At 47.8% G+C, this 20,355-nt stretch overlaps 1 protein-coding gene across 1 annotated transcript in view; it reads left to right on the top strand.

Moving 5' to 3' along the window:
* The first annotated feature begins 1,733 nt into the window (after positions 1-1,733).
* Positions 1,734-20,355, top strand: part of GASK1A (golgi associated kinase 1A) — a 59,901-nt gene continuing 41,279 nt past the window's right edge. Inside the window, exon 1 of the mRNA XM_036897145.2 lies at positions 1,734-6,662. Coding sequence (XP_036753040.2) covers positions 6,633-6,662 — 30 coding nt within the window. The 5' untranslated portion in view covers positions 1,734-6,632. The remainder of the gene's footprint in view (positions 6,663-20,355) is intronic.

Below are 20,355 nucleotides of genomic sequence, written 5' to 3'. Positions count from 1 at the left end.
GCTCGGGTCTTGTGACTTTCTTTGTTATGAAGTCTATTTTGTCTGATATAAGTCTTGCAACTCCTGCTTTTTTCTCCCTATTAGCTGCAAGAAATATCTTTTTCCATCCCTTCACTTTTAGTCTGTATGTCTTTGGGTTTGAAGTGAGTCTCTTGTTGGCAGCATATAGACGGGTCTTGTTTTTTTGTCCATTCAATGACTCTATGTCTTTTGATTGATGCCTTCATGCTATTTACATTTAGGATGATTATCGATCAGTATGTATTTATTGCCATTGCAGGCTTTAGATTCGTGGTTACCAAAGGTTCAAGGGTAACTTCCTTACTATCTAACAGTCTAACTTAACTCACAACTCACTTTATATGCTATTACAAACACAATGTAAAGGTTCTTTTTTTCCCTCCTTTTTTTCCCTTCTCCATTCTTTATGTATTAGGTGTCATATTCTGTACTCTTTGTCTATTGCTTGACTGACTTTGAGGGTAGTTGATTTAATTTTGCATCTGCTTAGTAATTAGTTATTCTGCTTTCTTTACTGTGGTTTTATTTTCTCTGGTGACAGATATTTAGCCTTAGGAACACTTCCATCTATAGCAGTCCCTCCAAAAAACACTGTAGAGACTGTTTGTGGAAGGTAAATTCTCTCAGGTTTTGCTTATTTGGAAATTGTTTAATTCCTCCTTTATATTTAAATGATAATCTTGCTGGGTGGAGTATTCTTGGTTTGAGGCCCCTCTGCTTCATTGCATTGAATATATCAAGCCACTTCCTTCTGACCTGTAATGTTTCTGTTGAGAAGTCTGATGATAGCCTGATGGATTTTCCTTTGTATGTGATCATTTTCTCTCTCTGGCTGCTTTTAATACTCTATCCTTTTACTTGATCCATTTTTATTACTGTATGTCTTGGTGTTGCCTTCCTTTGGGTCCCTTGTGTTGGGAGATCTGTACACTTCCATGGCCTGGGAGACTATCTCCTTCCCCAGATTGGGGAATTTTTCAGCAATTACTTCCTCAAAGACACTTTCTATCCCTTTTTCTCTCTCTTCTTCTTCTGGTACCCCTATAATACAAATATTGTTCCGTTTGTATTGGTCGCACAGTTCTCTCAATATTCTTTCATTCCTAGAGATCCTTTTTTCTCTCTGTGCCTCAGCTTCTTTGTATTCCTTTTCTCTAGTTTGTATTCCATTTACCATCTCCTCCACTATATCTAATCTGCTTTTAAATCCCTCCATTGTATGTTTCATTTCTGATACTCTATTCAGTAATGATTGGATCTCCCTCCAGAATTCATTCCTGTATTCTTGAATATTTTCCTGTGCCTCCATGGGCATGTTTATGATTTTATTTTGAAATCTCTTTCAGGAAGATTGTTTAATTCAGTCTCACTTGACCCTTTTTCTGATGTTCGTGGGATTTTGGTTTGAACCAGGTTCCTTTACATTTCATATTTGCATTTGGTGCCCTCTAGTGCCTAGAAACTCTGCTCCCTGTTGCTGCTCAGCCCCTGGAGCTATGTTGGGGGTCACATAGGAGTGGCTCTGGTGCCTGGGGTGAGGAAAGAGTTGTTTCGTGCTTCCCAGCTGCTGTGTCTGCTTCCACTGCCAGAACCAGTGGGCTGAGTGCAGAGGTATAAGCCTTTATGCTTTGTGTTTGTAGCTGCTGTAGGCAGGGCTTCCCTCCAGCTGGCTTGATGCCAGGGCAGGGGCTGCCGGTTTACAATCCGGTGCGGGCTTTGGAGCTGTGTAGCCAGCCAGGGGGATGGAGCACCTTAAACTCTTGAAAGATCCCAACCTGCTGGGCAGAGTGCACCTGGACAATTTTGTCCACCTTTCCTTTCTCTTGAGCAGTAAGCTCTGTTCCACCTTTGCCCCTTTAGCAGTCCCCTCGGTGTTAGGAAGTCTCTTAGACTGCCTTTCTTTTCTACAAGAATAGCAGTATGTGGATCCCTATTTTTCACAAGCAGCTGGAATCTCAGTTTCTCCAGGTACTCTGCCTGTCTTAGCTTTCCAACCCCACTAATATCCAGAACTCCATGCAATGTAGGTTCTTGCTCCCAGAGCAGATCTCCAGGGCTGGGTGTTCAGCAGTACTAGGCCTCCACTCCCTCCCTGCTCTGTTTCTCTTCCTCCCTCCAGTGAGCTAGGGTGGGGGAAGGGCTTGTGTCCCGCTGGATCAAGGCTTTGGTACGTTACCCTGTCCCATGAGGTCTGTTCTCTTCTCCAGGTGTATGTAGTCTGGCCCAGCCTTCTTTCCTGTTGCTCTTTCAGGATTAGTTGTATTGATTATATTTTCGTATCATATGTGGTTTTAGGAGGAGGCCTCTATCTCACCTCTCATGCTGCCATGTTTAATCTCTCCTTTTGAATATTCTTTAAAAAACTGAGATTATATGGACCATGTGGTTTGCAGTCTGATTTGTTTTATTTCACTTTTTATCAAAGCATGTTTCCATGTCTACATCTTCAAAAAATCTTTATAAGCATACTTTTAATGCTCAGTACCATGATTTTGATATTCATCTCTCTGGTTATGGTCATTTCCACTATGGGGCTATTTTCCATGGTGTGTGGCTGGCTTTTGATTATCAGTGCAAACAGGGATCTGAGTGCCTAGCTAAGTGGAAATCAGACAAGCTCACTAGAACAAATTTATTAAAGATTGTATTGCAACTGCTCTCAAGGGCCCAGAGGGTGGTTGTTGGAGTTCCCTCTATCTGCCTTCATTCTGTGCCATGGGCCAGGCAAGCAGCTATGGAGAGAATGGGCTCCCACATCAGCTCTCCTTGAGAGAACCAAGAGCTGACATCCCTGTAGGATAAGACTGAGAGGAGAATTTCCCAGTAAAGATGCTGAGGCCAGAGAAGGGGTATGACCTTCTTAGGGTCACTTAGAACAGGGCTAGATCCCAGGTCTCTGGATTCCTTCCCACCCCCATGCAGGTCCTACTTCATATACTGAGGTACTTGGCACAGCTTGGAGTGGCAAAGAAAAGTCGAAGAAAAGAATGAGGCTTGTGCCAGAATAGGCTACTGTGTGGCTCTGGGGGAGCAATTCAGTGCTCTGAACTTCAGGCATCATCTGTAAATGGGGTTATGATATATATAGGGGTCGTTAAGAAATCAGGCCTATAATGGAATCTAGAGGTGAAAACACTTGGTGCTCCAAAGCTGCTATAAGAATGGGGGTACAGAGGACCCACAAAATTAGGTTTTCTTTTTGTCAGAACATACAACAAACATTATGGAAGTCACGGGTGCATTTCTGTCATGCCTATTACGGGGTGTTCGTGGAATTCTTCCGTAAGTAAGGTCAACTGTAGACAGAGTCTATTCTAAAACAGTTTTCTCCTTTGAATCTCTTTTTTGAAGAGGCAGGAAATAGCCGGCCTGCAGGAGATGTCCATTCAGGAGATTCAGCCTGAATGCTGAATGTGAATGCAGGCCCCACCCAGCATGGGCTAAGGTCCAGTACAGGAATGCTCCTGCAGACCGCCCTGCCGAAGGTCTGGGGAGCCCCTCAGGTTCTCAGCCTCAGCCAAAGAAGAGAAGAGGTTAAAATGGCTTTAGAATCAGAACTAGAATCCATGGCTTTCAGCCTGTAGGGAATTTGATACCATCTCTTTTGTGGGCACTCTGTGGAACTGCAGCTCCCGCTGCATTCATGAGCCTGCTTGCTCAGGGCTGGCTGGTGAGCAGAGGGAATTAAGCAATACTGACCTCAGCCAGCCCAAGTGGGGGTTGGCTCAAATGCGCTGGGCTGGGGGTGGGGATGACTAGGTCTCACAAAGAAAAGAGTTCCTCCGCTGTTTCAGGAGCCAGTGGGAGAGAAGTACTCCATGTGGGCCTCAAGGGCCTCAAAGATGCTGGCAGTGCACTGAGAACACACATGGGAGGCACAGCCCTCCCTCCCAAGGCACCAGTGAGGAAACAGTGCGGCAGATATCCCTGAGGCCTGGGTGCCTTGACTTGGCTTGGTTTTATTTTTGTATGACCACTGAAGTTTTTCCCTCTGGGGAGTTTGGGGTGCAATCCCTGTGTCATCTAGATGTGTCTACATAGGTCTGCCTGTGAAGGGCCACCTGGCCTGCGAGTGAAGCAGGAGCATGGCTCGTGGGCGACCCCCAGGCTGTCCTTCTCTGTGTGGACCTGCCGCCCCCGCCCCAGACACTGACACACATTCTTGGAAGTGTCCTGGGGTCTGGCCATATTCCTGAGCGCCCAGCCTGGGGAACCCAGAACTGCTCACTAAGTAAAGGCAGAAGGTGCTTTATGAGAGCTGGTGGATTCAGGGGTGAGGTTAAGTGTGAAGAGGAGAGAGAGGGGGATGTTGAGGAGGAGGAAACAGTAGGGGCTTGGTCTCTAGGCCTTCACTGGTCCTGAGTGAACACGTGTCTTCTTTGGGCAAGGCCTGAGTCTTACCCCAGGTGGCTCTGGAATTCTTGAGTGGTACATCTAGAAGTCCACAAAAGGGGGACTCTCCATCTCTGTACAAGTATATCTTAGTGCTCTTTCTCTCTCCCTGCTGACTTGCTCTTCATCCATCCATCCATCCATCCATCCATCCACCCATCCAGCCATCCATTGTTTATTCAGAAAGTATCTGCTTTAAGCCAGACATTGTGCTGAGGCAGAAGATATGAAGATAAATGACACAGATCCTGCCCCCAACGCGCGAAGTCTAGTGATGCTCCCTGGGTGTCTGTGGGTCAGAGCAGGTGATAGGTTCAGGGGAGAGTGAAGCACAAAGAAATGTTCCTGTCCTGTGGGCTAAGTGCTCTGATGAAGCTTGAGAGAAGCTGGTGCCCCCAGCCCAAGGAGTGAGGGGGTGCGTGGAGGCTCCAGGACAGGGCATGTCTAAGGAGGGTCTGGATTTTGTTGAGTAAAGTAAAGAGAAGCCACCATGTATCTATTAGAATTGCTGAAAACCAGCACCCTGACAATATCAAGTGCTGGTCAGGACGCAGAGCAGCTGGTGTGCTCACACCGTGCGGTGGGCATGCACACTGATAGCATACAACCCAGCAATCCTGTTCCTATGGATTTACCCAAGAGGAATGAAACCATGTCTACGCAAAAGCCTGGATCCAAATGCTTATAGTAGCTTTATTCAGAATCACCCCAAACTGGAAACAACCCGAATATCCCTCAACTGTAGCTCGGATTAATAGAGATGCAGCCATACCTTGCAGTAGAGGACAGGTACTCACAGCTGCACGGGGGAATCTCAGAGGCCTTATGCTGAGGGCAAGGCATCGATCTCAAAGGGTTATACACACTGCAATTTCATTTATATGACATTCTGCAAAGATGAAACCTTAGGGGCAGAGAGCAGGTGATGGTTGCCAGGGATAGGGATGGAGAGGCTGCAACTACAAAGGGCAGTTCTGGAGTGAGGGAACCCTGATTGTGGTGGTGTTTCTGTACATGTGTTAAAACTTACAAAGCTGTACATAGAAATTCTAGGTTTACAGTATTTAAACTTAAAAATAATAATGAGAAGGAAAGACAGTCTAGCAGAGGGAACAGCATGTGCAAAGCCCTGGAGGGAAAAGTGATCTGTCAGAGGTGGCTGGAAGGGAGTTGGGGGGAACCCCCTTGAAATGGGCTTGGAGGCAGAGCCCAGCTTTGGGCTGGGAGTGGTCTCATCACCCTACAGGGGCTTTGTGTTGTTATCCTGAGGGGGAACATTTGCATTTTAGAGCAGTTTTGGAGGGAGGGGAGACTGTAGGGAGTGAAATGGAGGGGTGGTGTCTGGGGCTGATGGGGACTCAGGTGGACAGCTGGAGGAACGGGGGGCCCCTGGGCTGGAGGTGGGGCGGGCATGCTTGGGCAGCACCCCCAGCCCCTGGCCCCCGTGGATGAGGTTCTTGGTCAGACCTCTGCCTGCCTTCCTCCTCTCTCCTCATCTTCATTTTTACTTACCTCAAGGTGTCCTTTAACTAGTCACACTAACAAGTGACCATGATATAGAAAAAGCCTATTTAAAAATGGTACTCATCATTTTAATTCTATAAAATAGATTTTTATGTTCTATTTACAAGAATCACAAAGTGACATGTCTCCTTTAATCCTCTGGCTGGGTTTTGCCACTAAAATAAAAATAGGAGAGAGATAATTGCAATAATAAGTGAGTTATGCTGCTCACATCGCCCTAGCTGCCTCGCTTGCCATCCCTGGTGCCCTAGGGCCAGCTGGCGCAGGCACACAGCCCGCTCCTGGCCCAGGCCCCCCTCTGGCCCTGCTGGTGGGGGGCAGGGGCTTCAGCTGCTCCAGCTCTCCCAGCATGACTTCCCACCTGCTGTGGGCGTGGGCGTGGGCTTCTGCTAAGTGGCCTCAGGAAAGAGCTGTGTGACATGCTGTTTACTTGTGGGCAGTTTTTATTTGGCTTCCCAGGGTGTTTGGTTCCAGGCGTGTTGTGCTTGCAATGAGCAAAGAGCCTCTTCCAGAACCACTTGGAGAATTCAAAACCTTCCATCTTGGCTTGAGCGGTAGGCTCATGGTTCCATGGCTAGGAGCCAGGTGCTGTAGGGATTTTTCCAGAGTCAGCACTGGTCAGTCAGCAGTGGGGAGGGGGCCAGACGAGAGGTGGGGAGAGAAGAAAGAGGAGAGTCGGAGCCAGAGAGGAATGGATGCCAGTTGAGGAGACAGAGGCTCGGAGGGTAAGCACACCGGCCGGGGTGGTCCTTTCAGCCCTCGGGCCCTCGCGCCGGGCAGGCAGGTATGCCTTGCCGCCTGGGAGCGGCCGCTCCAGGGCACGGGGCTCCGGGGCTACGCAGGGCGCGGAGTCTGGTGTGCTGCCTCTGGCGGAGCGGCGACGTCTGCTGCCGGCCTGGCTGCTGGGCGCTGCCCGCCCCTGCCTCCCGGCACTCCTGCGGGGGTGGGGCACGACCGGCAGAACACGCCCGGCTTGGCCTGCGGCTGGCCCTGCCTCTGTGCGGGCTGCTTCTGCACCAGTGCTGTGGGGTGGCTTCCAGTGCACTGGGCACCCAGGAATTCCCAAGACGTTCCGTCTCTTGTACCTCATTGTGCACGTTTCCTGGATGCAGATTATCCATGGGAACCGCCTCCTTCGTACACACGCAGAAGCAATTTACACCCCCCGCCAAACCGACTGGGTGCAGAGGAGGGTGGTATTGTCTATGCCTATTTACCATCTGGACTCTAAACTGGGGGCAGAGGTCATGCCTTTCTTCTTGTTCTGGAAATGATTTAAATAGATGCCTTAGTGCTTTTAACTTGCTTGCTTGAGGTGCCCTGTTTGAGGTAGGAAGGGAAGATCCAAATAGAGTCAAACCTGTAACATCAAAGGGTCACGATTTCAGAATCACAGGGTCCACGACTCCCTTCCTCCCTCTTCCCAAAGGGGGTGAGTGAACTCCAGCCTCAGGATGATGGGAATACCTGTTACATGCCAGGTGGAAGGAGGCAGGGCGGAGGAACAGGCTAGGTTGTGCCGAGGCCCAGGGGGGACTTTGTGCTGTGCTGCCAAAACCCTGGGATGCCCGGCCCAGTGAAGGTGGGGGTACAGCCAGTCTGGGGGCTGGAGGCTGGGACGGCCAGTGACCCCGGCCATCCGGGTGACCACCTCTGTGCTGGAGCAGAGTGGGTGGGACACACAGGCCGCCTTCTCCCGGCGGTGCGGCTCTGTCGCCCGTCCACACGGTCTCAGTGTGCGCCTCCTGGCGAGCGGAAGGCTCAGGGACTGGCCTCTGGCCGGGGGTGGCCTCCTGGACAGCACAAGCTGCCCCCGGCCTCCCCAGTGGCCCTGTCTGCAGGCCCTGGTCCCAGTCGACACAAAGGCAGTCCCAGGGTTCCATCTTGCCCTCCCCAAGGCGCTCTGCCCCCTGCCGCCCGCCCACCACACGCACACTTCGGGCTCTGGAGATCCTGTTGCCTCCACAAAGACGCTACTGTATTTCTTCCTTTTGGAACATTCTCTCTTGAAACTCTAGTTAAAATCCCTTCATTTCCCTTTGGGGAGGGGATGGAGATGACTGACGGAGCAAGGCCACCCCGTTTAGCCATTGGTCTGCGAGAGTCGGAAGGGCCCCTGGCTCCTCTTTCACACACAGTCTTCTCCCTGACAGTGGCCCCGGGGGAACAGGTTGACTGTAATGGTCACGACTCCTCACGTGGTGCAGTTCTAAAACATGAAGGGTTCAGAGGGTGAGTTGAACCAGAACTGAATTCAAACTCTGCTTAGTCCCTTGGGCAAATCAGCAAACCTTGAACTTCGCAGCCTCAATGTCCCCATAAGACAGCACTGTCTCCTTGTGGGGCTGTATGCCCAATGCTGCAGTGAGCAGGAAGCGTTTTATACAGTAGTCTTCAGCTCATGCTGAGAACTCACTTAATGGGAGCTGTGGTCCCATTGTCTGGAGACAACGGCTGGAGATGCAGCAGGGCCTCTCGGACTATTAGTAGGATCCTTCAGCGCACCAAGGGGAGCAGGAGCATCAAGGCTGGCTTGGACCAAGGCTACCCACCTGCCTGCTCCCAAGCAGTAGGGTTCTGGAGCAGGAGAATATACATATTATAAATGGGCTGCCTTTGTATCAGCCATGTGGGTCCATCCCTATAATGGTGAGCCAGAGAAATATACAATCAAGTGGTAGGGGTAAAGGTGCCTAGTTTAAGGGTTCTTGATCTATGGTTCATACCTAGAATTCAGGGGAGCATTAAACTTGGTTGAAGTAAAATCACGTCTTTATTTTCCTGAAGCAGTAAAGGTCCTATTGGAGTAGGATGGGGTCGTCCTGGAGTGGGCGTTTCTTCAGTGATGAGCACAGGCACCGCCCACAGGGGTGTTAGCAGCCCTTGTGATCTGTCACTAAGAGGAATCACAGAGGGTTTATGTCATGACAGTGGAAACAGACATTGAAATACAGTCTTTCCTTCCTACTACTTTTAAAGGGCATTTATTAGATGTGCTGATAGCTCTTATTATTTAATGTGTTAAGAAGCGCATGTATTATTCTATCATAAATTTATTTTTGAGAATGTTTTCATAACCATACTTCAATGCAATTAATTGCCTTTGTAATCCTATGTCTTTTATTTTATGCATTAAACAAAAAGCATCCTGAGAAAGATCCATGGCTTCCCTAGGTGGCCAGAATAGTCATTCAGCACCCCTGTCTCTTGGTAGATTTTCAGCTGCGTGTTCTGATCTTGGAAGCATGTCAAAAGCTCCTTTTGCCTGAAAGAGTTCTTCAGCCTCTACTCCAGGATCACTAAAAAAAGTCGTTTTCCACAAATTTCTAATATATGCCAGGCATTGCGCTGGGTGTTGGAAGATAATGTTCCCTTAATATTAATAACCACATATATTTGCATTGGGATTTGTGAATTTCCTACCCAGTAACTCATTGAATCCTTAATCCTTCAAATGTTAAGGCTGGTATTACTAAACCCATTTTAGAGTTCAGTAGAGCAATCTAGGGATCAGCGATGCTGAGAACTGACCAGGTCACACAGCTCACAAATAAAGAACTTCAAGGTGGGCCCTCCAACCACAAATGGAATGGTCTTTCCACTCAGTCGACCTGAAAATTCTCACACTTACATGTAGTTGTTTCATTTTGTTATCTAGTCTTTGGAAATTTCTTGTTGAAAGTAAATATCCTTGGAAATTTGTCTGTTGTATAGAACATTGCCCTGAGGGTTTGTGTCCCAGGAGTGTCATATCGTGCAGAGACAGGTCTTGGGGTGGGCTGGAGCTGCATGGGGGGGACAGGGAAGGCCAGTTCTGGCAGAGACGCCCTGACAGAGAGGGCCCAACTTGACTCTCTTTGTGGGTTTTGTTTGGGGGGAGCCTCCAAAACATGTGCGTGGAACTCCAGACTGAAGCAGCATCCCCATGAGTGGGCTGAGGGAGTCCTGTTTCTGGAAGCCTCCTATGGGAATGCCTGGGACTGAGTCAAGAGGGCATGTGATGAACAAGCAGAGCACTTCCTTTGCATCATGAAAGCAGAGGCCTGACCCTCTTCTCTGACTCCGAGACGGTCCCTGTGGCACTGCCGAGCGCTGTCCGTTGCCTTGTCTGTGGCTGTGGCTTTCTGCCTTGTTGGGCAGTTTCTGCCTCTGGAAGACAGCGGGCCTCCCCGAGCCCAGTGCGGTGCGGACACAGGGGACCTGCTCAACACGGGTCCCATGGGTCGGCAGCCTTTCACATCTGATACTTAAATCTCTCCAGAGCTGCCCAACAGAATGTTCTGAGATGGCAGAAATACTCTGTTCTGTGCTGCTGACCAGGGCGGCCACTACTCACAGGTGGCTACTAAGTTTTTGAAATTAGGCTAGTGTCTTTGAGGAATGGAAAATTTACATTTAACTAATTTAAATGTAAATAATCTTATGTGAGTGGCTCTCTTATTGGACAGCACATCTCTGGACAAAGAAGTATAAACTGAAGTGCAGATGGAGCCCAGGCTGTTGGCATAAGTAATGAAGTAGGCTAGCTATAATGAAAAAAAACAAATCAATCTATTCTGTTTTCTCAAGTTTTACTGAGTTGTGGTCACAGAGGTGCTTGTCATCTATGAAAAATAATAAAGCCAGTGAGATCCCAAGGGCAAATGTCCTTCCTCCTCAGTGTTGGGAGACAATAGGGAGTAGTGGGGCCTGTGGTGAACTGTGGCAAGCATGTCATTCAGAGAGGGAGCCATGCTCTACTCCAGCCATGTGAGAACATGGGTACAAGTTGTGACTGAACCTCCTCTTTCCCAAGGAAGTGGGAATCTGGATTTTTATGTGAAATATCCTGGTTTTTAAACATTGGCTCAAATTTATTGAAAACACTTCAGGCCAAACAAAACACATCTGCAGGCCAGATCTGGCTCCCGCACCCTGATGTACAAACTCCCTCCTAGGCCCATAGAGCCTGCGGGGGTGGGTGGAGCAAAGTGGAGGGTCCTTCCCTTGTCTTAGTCGGCTCGGCCTCCCCTGTCGTCAGGGGTTCAGTCACAAGGAGAGAGAAGTGTGTCTGGAAGACACAGTCTTGCCCCCCCACCCCTTCTCTGGGGCTGTGGCCTAGCCTCTGAGCAGAGTGGAAATCTCTGGAAGGCTGGAATGGAATGGCCCAGAGAGAAACTTGCTTTATACTTTTCAGCAGCAATCCCCACCCCTTCCTCACCCCAGCCCTGCTCCCAGGCCTGAGAGCAGAATGTACGGCTGTTACTATAAAGGCAGCCAGAGGGGACTTCCAACAAATGGCAGGGTCTCCAACATCCCATCTGGCCCACAGTGTCCCCACACTGGTGCTCTTGTGAGCTAGAACAAGGTGGTGATTGAGCTATGGAGATGGAGAGGGCTGCAGGGCCAGCAGGGCTGCAGAAGCCCCACGTGTAATCAATGTAGAAGCTGAAGCAGAGCAACCGCTAAACGGGGAGGGTAGTGTAAAGGACACATGTTCACCTTCCTCCCATCTTGGGAGCACTAGACAGTTAGGATCAGAGTCGTAGTAACAATACTTGCACAGATGTAGTGTGACTGTATGTCACGCTCTGTTTTGAATGCTTTACCTCTGACAGCTTATACAACTCTCATGGTACTTATTGGAGTGATTTTATTTTTATGAGTGACAAGTCACATTCTTTTCCCTCCAGAATGTCACTGTGGTAGGGTAGTGACTGTTGTGTGTTTTGTGCACTGTTTCTCTTCTGCAGTGCTGGGCTCTGGAATACCTGCCTGGTGAACTGAGGAACATACCACCTGGTGAGGGAGGTACTGTTCTTCCTGCTGTGGTACAGATGAGGGAACGGAGGCCCAAGTTCACACAGCAGGGGTGCAGTGGGGTTGAACTCAGCATCTAGGCAGCCTGGTTCTGAGCCCAGGTGTGAGTAGTTGAGCCCAGTACGCTGCTGTCTCCCTTTGTGCCCAGAGATCAAGCTTGTCAAACAGCTTGGGGACTGGAGAGGGGTCATAGGGATCATATCTGTTCTGGAGGCTGGTCAGGGACTGAGTGCCCCTCCAGGACAATTTGAAAGTGGGCTGCTCAGTCCCTGGATGAGCCCACGCCTGTGGTCTCTGGGCCATCCATACTGAGCCAGAAGACTTGTGGCCTCTTTGGAGAATGTGCACAAACCCTGAGGGGCTGTCTTCCTGATGACAGGTGGGTCACTTTCTTCCTGGGACAGAGACCTGGCAGTTGCATATGCTGAGGACCCTGTGCAGAACTGCGCATTCCACACTCCCTTCTAATGCTGAGCAGTGAGTCAGGGATGAGTTTGGAGCTTGGGCTGGAATACTGTCCTCTCTGGGGCGGGGTGAGGGGTTCTGTGGTGAGCAACCCCATGAGCCAAGGGTCCTTGCTTGCGGCAGGAGAGGCAAAAGTTTTCCTTCTTGCCCACCTCCACCCTCTGCAAGCCATACCTTTGTTGATACCTGCAGCTCCCTTTAGGAGAGTCACTTAACCCATTGGCTTTCAAACTTTCTTTTACCATTGTGCTTAGGAATACATTTTGCACTGTGACTCACTGTGTGTGTGCACGTAACTGAAAGAAAAGTTTCAGGAAATGATACCCTTATGAGATTCAGTGATGGTTTCTTTCTCTCTTCTCTTTTTTCTTATTTTGTTCCCATCTTTTAAAAAAAATTCTGATAGTGACCCAGATACTGCTAATGTATTTCAACCCACAGTGTGCCAATTTGATTGAATTCCCCCCTCATGGTAATAGAGCTGGCCCCTTCTTGAATCTGGTTAATGTTCCTGGGAATGAGATCAGTTTGGAAGGCAATGTGCCTGCTATTCTATTTCAAATCACTTCACCTCCCTGCCAGCATATGTGCCACATTCTGAACTGAGCAGTGCACGCCAGTGCTTCGCCCTGGTCCAGTGCTCTTCACACCCAATCAACCCCAGGATGGAGGTACTAGGAACCCCTGGCCTGGATCAGCTTTCAGCTGCACGGGGTCAGTGCAGGGGAGGAGTTTGTCCACTGGGTCTTCCATGGCTGCTTCCTGTGACTGCCCACCCTGGCACGGATGCTCAGATTCCCACGGTGGGCATGCTGGACATGGTCTCATGGAACCCCTGCTGCCCAGGGACTCCTGCAGTGGAAAAACACCTTAAAGGAGGCCCATGGCCCATCTCTACAGCAGCCAGAGTAGGGATTGTATCAGTTTCCTCTTGCTGCTGTGACAGATTACCAGATTACCAAATTTCTTCTTTCACTGCTCTTGTCAGGAGTCCAAAATCAGTTTCCCTGGGTTAAAGTCAAGGTGCAGCAGGGCTGGTTCCTTTTGGAGGCTCTGGAGGAGACTCTGTTTCCAGCCGTCTCCAGCATCTAGAAGCTGCCTGTACTCTTTGGCTTGTGGCCCTTTCTTCCATCTTCAGAGCACATCACTCCAGCCTCTGCTTCCATCGCCACATCATCTCCTATTCTGCAGCCCAACTTCCCTCTGCCTCCCTCTTTATAAAGACACTCGTCATTACATTCAGGGCCCACCCAAGGGACCCAGGGTAATGTCTCCAGCTCAGTGTAAATTTAATCACATCTGCAAATCTCTTTTCCACATAAAATAACCTCTCCAGACTCCAATCGGGTGGCATTATTCAATGACCATGGGAGTCATTTAGCCTCTGCTTTGAGGACCAGGAGTTTCTCCCCCTCATCAGTTGGCCTGGGCCTGTGAGGTCAGGCAGGGCTGTGTGCTCCTAGAGGTTGAATGAGATCAATGTGACCTTCAAGTTCTTTCCCACTCCTATCTAGCAAAACAAGGCAAAGCAATAGCTATGAGCTATTTAACAAACACCTGCTGTGTGTTATGCTTATAGCTCTTCAATCAAGTTCCACTTTGGCTCTGAAAAACACAGGGAGCTGAAGAATCTTAGACATGGAAGGGGACCTAGAGATATAAACCAGGGATCTCAAACTGGTGGCCCCTGAACCAAATCAACCAGATTTTCCAGGCTTGACCCTTGATGCTAAACAGATGAAGGAATCTGGGAAATCTCTCAAGACAACAGCCATGCCTATATGTCCATGTAGTTCCACATGATTCTATTTCGCATGTCAGAAGGAGGTATTGGTCTAACTCTTTGTATCTCTTGTAACATCCTTTTGTAAAGTCCCCAAAGATGGATAAGCTGAAGCTCAGGTTCTCAAGAATGCAAACAGGAGAAGCATGTATTCACTCTGTAAATACTCCCTTTCTCTCACGTACTGCTTTAGAGTGCTACTTCCATGAGATTACCTATAATCATCCCACAGTTACTGTTACGGACAGTTTAGTCTTAGCTGCATTTGAGGCCAGGATGGGGCATAGAGGACACTGAAGACTAATTTCTCCTACTTGCTGTTTTTGCCTTTTCAAGTCTTGCCCGAGATCCACTTCCTGAAGTAAATTTTCTATTTTCTTGAAGACAGGGAAAATTTTGTCCCTTAGGATGCCATGGCCCATCGTGCCCTGGTCGAGGCACCAGCAGACTCCTGTCGCAGGCGGAGGAGGAGTCCAGCTGCTCTGCTGCCCGGGAGGCCTTCTCCTTCGCTCTTCTTCCTTCCCCCACGCCCCCAGCCCGCCCCCTGGGAGCCCTCTGTCCCACAGGGGCTCTGGCATCCTGGGACTAGTCCAGAAAGCCTGCCCTGGGTCACGTGCTGAGAGAAGTTCCACTTTGTGACACAGAGGAGAGGAATGTGACCTTTCCAGCTCCTTTTCTTGGTGGAACTCGGTGATACATAATCTGGGATGAGGGCTCAATCTTTCTAATGCTGGATGTGACTCAATCCAAATAGCATGTGGTCATATTCAGCTTGAAATGGGTTTGGCTTGGGCAGACCAGGGCAGGAGGCCAGAACAGGGGGAAAGGAGCCAGATATTATGAAATACTGGTCTGTGCTATGCCGGCTGAGCAGCCCAGAGCAAGTATGTGGACAGGGAAGCAGTGCTTGTTTATCAGTCGTGAGAACAAAGCTGCAGATGGGGGAATGCTGAGTGATTTTATCCCTTCCAAGAGAGGGGAGTGGAGATTCAAGGTGTAGCTCCCGACTTCCAGAAGCACCTGATTTTGCCTGGAGCCCTAGTGAGAAACTAGAGGCCTCAAGGGAGGGAAGAGTGAGGGCAGGGGCAGTGGGCCTCTGGGGGGGCGGTTAGAGAGCTGACGCTGGGACCTCTGGGGCAGCAGTACTTTTTCAGATTGATGGGACAACGGGAGGGCAGCCAAGCTTGCTTCGGAGAATTTTGGAGGGCTAGGAAGGCTTCCTGCCAACTGGGTCCTTGGCTCGCTCCTTCCTCATACCCTGAGGCTCTGGCTGGCACCTCTCTTGTACCAGGGGTCAGGCTGGTGCCTCTCTCCTCAACCACCCTGTTGGTTTTGTCTTTTCAAGGTTTCCTGCTGCACTTGAAGCAGCTCCCTGGCCTCGTTTTCCATGGTCACATACCCTCCTTTCCTTTTTAGACTCTTTTTTATGACTAGAAACCACACAACATAGAAACTTTGCTGATTAGAAATCTGGTGTTAAAATCGCTAATCACCTTCCAAATGTGCACGGAGCTAGGTAGGTCTGTGTGCAAACCTTCCTCTCCCAGAACCCCTTGTTAGATGCTCTGATGTGTTTCTCAAGACCCATAGTATCAGACACTGAGTGTGCTACAAGAATTTGCCAACTCTGTGGTTTTATTTTGTTAAGACAAAAGATTCAACATCCGTTCTAAGGTTGGAGGAAAAACCGATGTGTATGCATTTCTTTCTTAAGAGATTTTAGTTTTTGCTTAATTTGTACTATTAGAATCTAACTCTTGCATAAATTGGAATTCCACTTGTACTACAATTTTAAGGGCTTGCCTTTGTGTTTGTTTCTACTGTCATATTGGCCCAAGTGATCTGGTGCTGTTTATCCTTTAAGATAGCATTCGTCAAACACTCTGTGGGCTCTGGGGTTCCAAGGATCTATGCCTCACTTTATAACTGTGCTGTTCAATATGGTAGCCACCAGCCACATTCTGAAATACAGCTAGTTTGTGCTATGTGTGTGAAATGCACATTGAATTTCAAAGACTTACTACAAAAATGGAAAGTATCTTATTAATAATTTGTATATTGATATGTTGAAATGATATTTTGGATGTATTTGGCTAAATAAAAATATTATTAAAATCAGTTTCACCTGGCTTTTTCCTCCTTTTTAAATGTAGCTACCAGAAAACTTAAAATTTTGTATGTGGTTAGATTATAGTTTTATTAGTTCTGAGTTAGACAGACACTTGCTCACAACAAAGTCTCATTCTTTAGTTCTTTTAGTCTTGAAAGTCAAGCTCAACAATTCCCACATTCCTTGTTTCTTGACCCTTTCCTCTGATTTGCATTTCTAAACATTTGGGAACTACAAGTTGAGACTCTAATTTCCTTATTCAGATATACCTGGACTCCATTTGATTTGTTTATTTCTGGGAAGGGTCTTTAGGCTTTGACCTCAATCTTGGTGATTCTCCTAATTTACACAAGAAAATATTGACTAAAGTCAGTGACCAAATAAAGACTAGGGTCTCATAACCTCTTCAAGTTACCTTTAGTTCATTGTGGGTAAGTATGTATTTTAAAAAACGTAGCAGTTGAATGCCAACTGAAATTGTTCCCCACCACAGTCATCCTGTGTGTGAAGGCAGACTGTTTCTACATCAAAGGTTTCCATGTGGGGCTTGCTCACGTCAGCAGGGAACTAGAAGGCCTGCAATACCAGAACTTCAGTATTTATTTTACCCAATCCTTCTATGATTGTTCATTTTTTGTTTATATTTTATAATGAGCATATTCATGTAACACTATTTGCTTATAATTTGTAATACTGGGAAAAATAATTTATAAATACTGGAGGGATGTGTTCAAAATTTTTAACAATAAGGTATGTCATCAAACTGTTCTGAGACTACTGGTCCAAAGAAGGTGATTTCCCCTCTAGTGTTGATTGAATCCCTCCACTGTGTCAGTTACTCTTTTGAATACATGCAGTTCATTCATTCATTCATTTGTGTATTTGTTGAGGGTCTAGTAGGTGGTAGTTGCTTTGGTTGCATTTACCTGCCCTCTGGTAGCCTGGATTCTGAAGCTGCTCTTCCTGCCCACCTCATGTCTAGAAGAAGTTTCAGAAGGCTTCATGCATTTGGGGGGGAAGAATGAGTGACAGAGGCCTTTTTTCTTGGGCTTACCAAGGTGGCCTTGTAGTGCTTAGCATGTCCCCACTGAGGAGAGATGTCTGGGTGAAGCTGTAGGAAACACAACCAGGTGACTTCTGGTGAGCATTGTTCAGTTGGCCAAGGAGAGGTACAGAGCTCAGAGTGACCGCCAATCATGACTTACTTGCTAGCAGATAACACTCTGGAGATCTTAGACATTCTGCTTGCTGTCAGTTCCCCCAGGTGTCAGGTTGACCCGTGAGATGTTTCATTAATTAATTAAGGCACAAAACCTACACCAGCTAAAGAGGGATCATCAGCATGAGCCCCGTACCCACCCTCCCCCTTCTCAGGAGAAGGTAGCTCCTTGGATGACACGGCCGCAGCCTCCCTGGCTTTCCTTTTCCTCATCTATAAAAAGTGACAGAGTGGAAAGCTAAGCAGTGCTTCTCACACTGTTTTCAGTTTTGACCATTATTTATTAACTTCACTCTGTGGGTGACTTCGACTGGGTTTTGTCCTCCGCCTCCACCCCACATACACACACTATTCTCAACCTTCCTAATATAATTAAACAATAATTTTGGTTATTCCTTGTTTATGTAATCCCCATCACAGGAAAGTGGTTCATGGCTGTGTTCATTTCCAGTTGCCTCTGTAGCAAATTGCCACAAAGTTGATGGCTCAAAACCACACCAATTTATTCTCTTGCAGTTCTGAGGGCCAGAAGTCTGAAATGAGTCTTATTGGGCTGGAGTCAAGGTGCTGGGAAACAAACCGGGTTTGTTCTGGAACCTGGTTCCTTCTGGAAGTGCCAGGGGAGAATGCGTTTCCTTGCCTTCTCTATCTTTTAGAGGCCACCTGTATTCCTTGGCTTGTCTCTTCCTCCATCTTCAAAGCCAGAGGCAGAGCATCCTCTCTGTCACCGACTCTGCTTTCTTTCGCTTCAGTCATCACATGTCCTTTTTCTTCTCAAGTTCTCTCACTCTCTGCTTCCCTCTTACAAGGATACTTGTGATTTATTGGGCCCAACCAGCTAGTCCAGAAAAATCTCTCCTGCTTAAGATTCTTAATTTAGTCACACCTTCAAAATCCTTTTGGCCACGAAAGGCATTTTACCCCCAGGTCCTGGGGATTAGGCCTGGGCATCCTTGGGGCCCGCTCCAGCCTGCTGCACATCAGGCCCGGAGGCCCTCCCTCCTGCGGACTCCTTGATGATGGGTGTGGATCATGGAGAACCTCCTGTGCCAGGCACTGGATGCACAAATATGTAATACATCAGTATATTACATTATGATCACTTTTCCTGCCTGTGCAACTTTGTGTTTCTTTGTAGTTAATAGCTGTCTTTTTCTGTTTTCTTGGTTTTTCATATTTTTATCACCAAATGGACTTCCTTTTAATAGATTGAACTACATTTCAGTTTTGTTTCTTTGGAAGCCTGCCCTTCTGAACTGAGTGATGCCAGGGTTTGCCGTGCAGCTGTTCCTTGGGGTTCACCTTTGCCAGCGTCTGGATGGTGCTGTTGCCTCTCCTTTGTGTTGGGTCTGTCTTCCACATCCATGTCTTCATCCTTATTGGTTCATACCTTGGTTTTGGTGGACTAATTTATCCAATAGTTTACTAGAAATGAGGCATGAGGAGTAAAACATTTAGAAATGTTATTTGCCTGAAGTTTCCTTTTTTTTACGCTCACACTGTATTGATAGTTTGGCTGATAATAGGATTCTAAGCCAGAAGTCATTTTTTGTTAGATTTTGAGGGATTTGCTCAGTTATATTCTAGTCTTCAGTGTTGCAATAAAGAAGTCCAAAGCCATTCTGATTCTTGATTACTTTGTATAAAACCTGTTTTGGTTTATTCCTTTCTCTCTGGAAACTTGGAAGATATTTTCCCCAGTGTTCTGAAATTCAATGACGTGTCTTGATTTGTCTTCCCCTGGCTTCCCCATAGCTGAGCCTGAGGCAGAGGCTTATGTGCTATTATTTTGTCAGAAAGTTTAATCACACAGAACAAAGAGAGAGGTAGGGAAGCAGGGACTGATGATACCAGATGCATTATTAAGCTGGCTGCTGCTAAGTGCGATGACCACCAGATCCTATGGCCCTAGAGGCTGCATAAATTGAATTCAGGTCCACCTCAGCTGACCCACTGGGTTCCGTCTCCCAGTGATCAAAAGTTTGCTCCCGTTGACATAAAATTCCCTGTGTTCCTTGGTACCACACACCTGCTATGTCACGGGGGTGCAGGGAGAGGCACAGTACCTATGGTGAGGCTGTCAGGGTGTGCCCATAGGTGACAAAAAGAACCCCAAATAGCCAGTGCTGTGGAAGCTTTGGCTGGTAATGGCTCCCTGACTGTGGGGATTGTTAGGGCTGATCCCCTCAAAATGCAAATGCATGTATGTGTGGGGTGGGGATGGGGAGGTTGCAAAAAATTGAATCCACTACAATTGGAATCTTGTTTTTAGCCATTTTGTTGCATACTTGGGGGACCCTTACAATATTTCAATGTTCACTGTGCAAATGCTCTCTTAAAACATGATAAAACATAGTTCCCTTGCCCTCAGTTGTGCCAGAAGCCTCGCAGTATATAGGTTCTCTCGTCTTCTCTCTCCATAGAATAAACCCGTCTTTAGGTGGGTGTAGGAGGGGCCATTACCTGGCTTAGCGGCCTGGAACAAGAGATCTGGGTGTCCAGCTTCTTCTTAAGTAGACTTTCAACCAATTCTTGTGTTTTAAACCTGCACTTCTGGAGGTACCTGGTGGCATCAATTCTTAGCATGCCGGGGCTTCTGTGGGTGGATCACGTTGAGTCCTGCACTTCTGCCGTCCAGTTTAGGATTCAGGTCTCATGGGTCTGCTAAGGCTACTGCCACTCATTCATCTGCTTTCCCGCTTCCGGAATTTTGTTTACACCTGCCTCCTCTCCTGTTATCTTTGTCCTTATAAGTCTGTCCCTTAAAAACAAGATCCCTTAGCTGTCATTTTAGTGACATTTCAGGAGGGAAGAGAGGGAATAAAATGTATTTAATTTCACCATCTTTAGCTGAACAACAGCACTGCTTTTCTAAGTCAAATTGTCTGGTTCCAAGCCAGCCTTCACCTAGGTGACCAGCATCAGCCAGCCCCAGGGACCCCAGTTTGTTTGCCTCCAGAAGTCCTGGCATTTGAAAGCTCAGGCCTTTTTCGTCTCTGGAACAGGAGGAAACCAGCTTGCTTGGAAAAGAGTGCCAGGGAG

This window comes from Manis pentadactyla, chromosome 1 (assembly GCF_030020395.1).
Source record: "Manis pentadactyla isolate mManPen7 chromosome 1, mManPen7.hap1, whole genome shotgun sequence".
In the NCBI taxonomy this organism is placed as follows: Eukaryota; Metazoa; Chordata; class Mammalia; order Pholidota; family Manidae; genus Manis; species Manis pentadactyla.
This window is presented reverse-complemented; position numbering and strand designations above follow the sequence as displayed.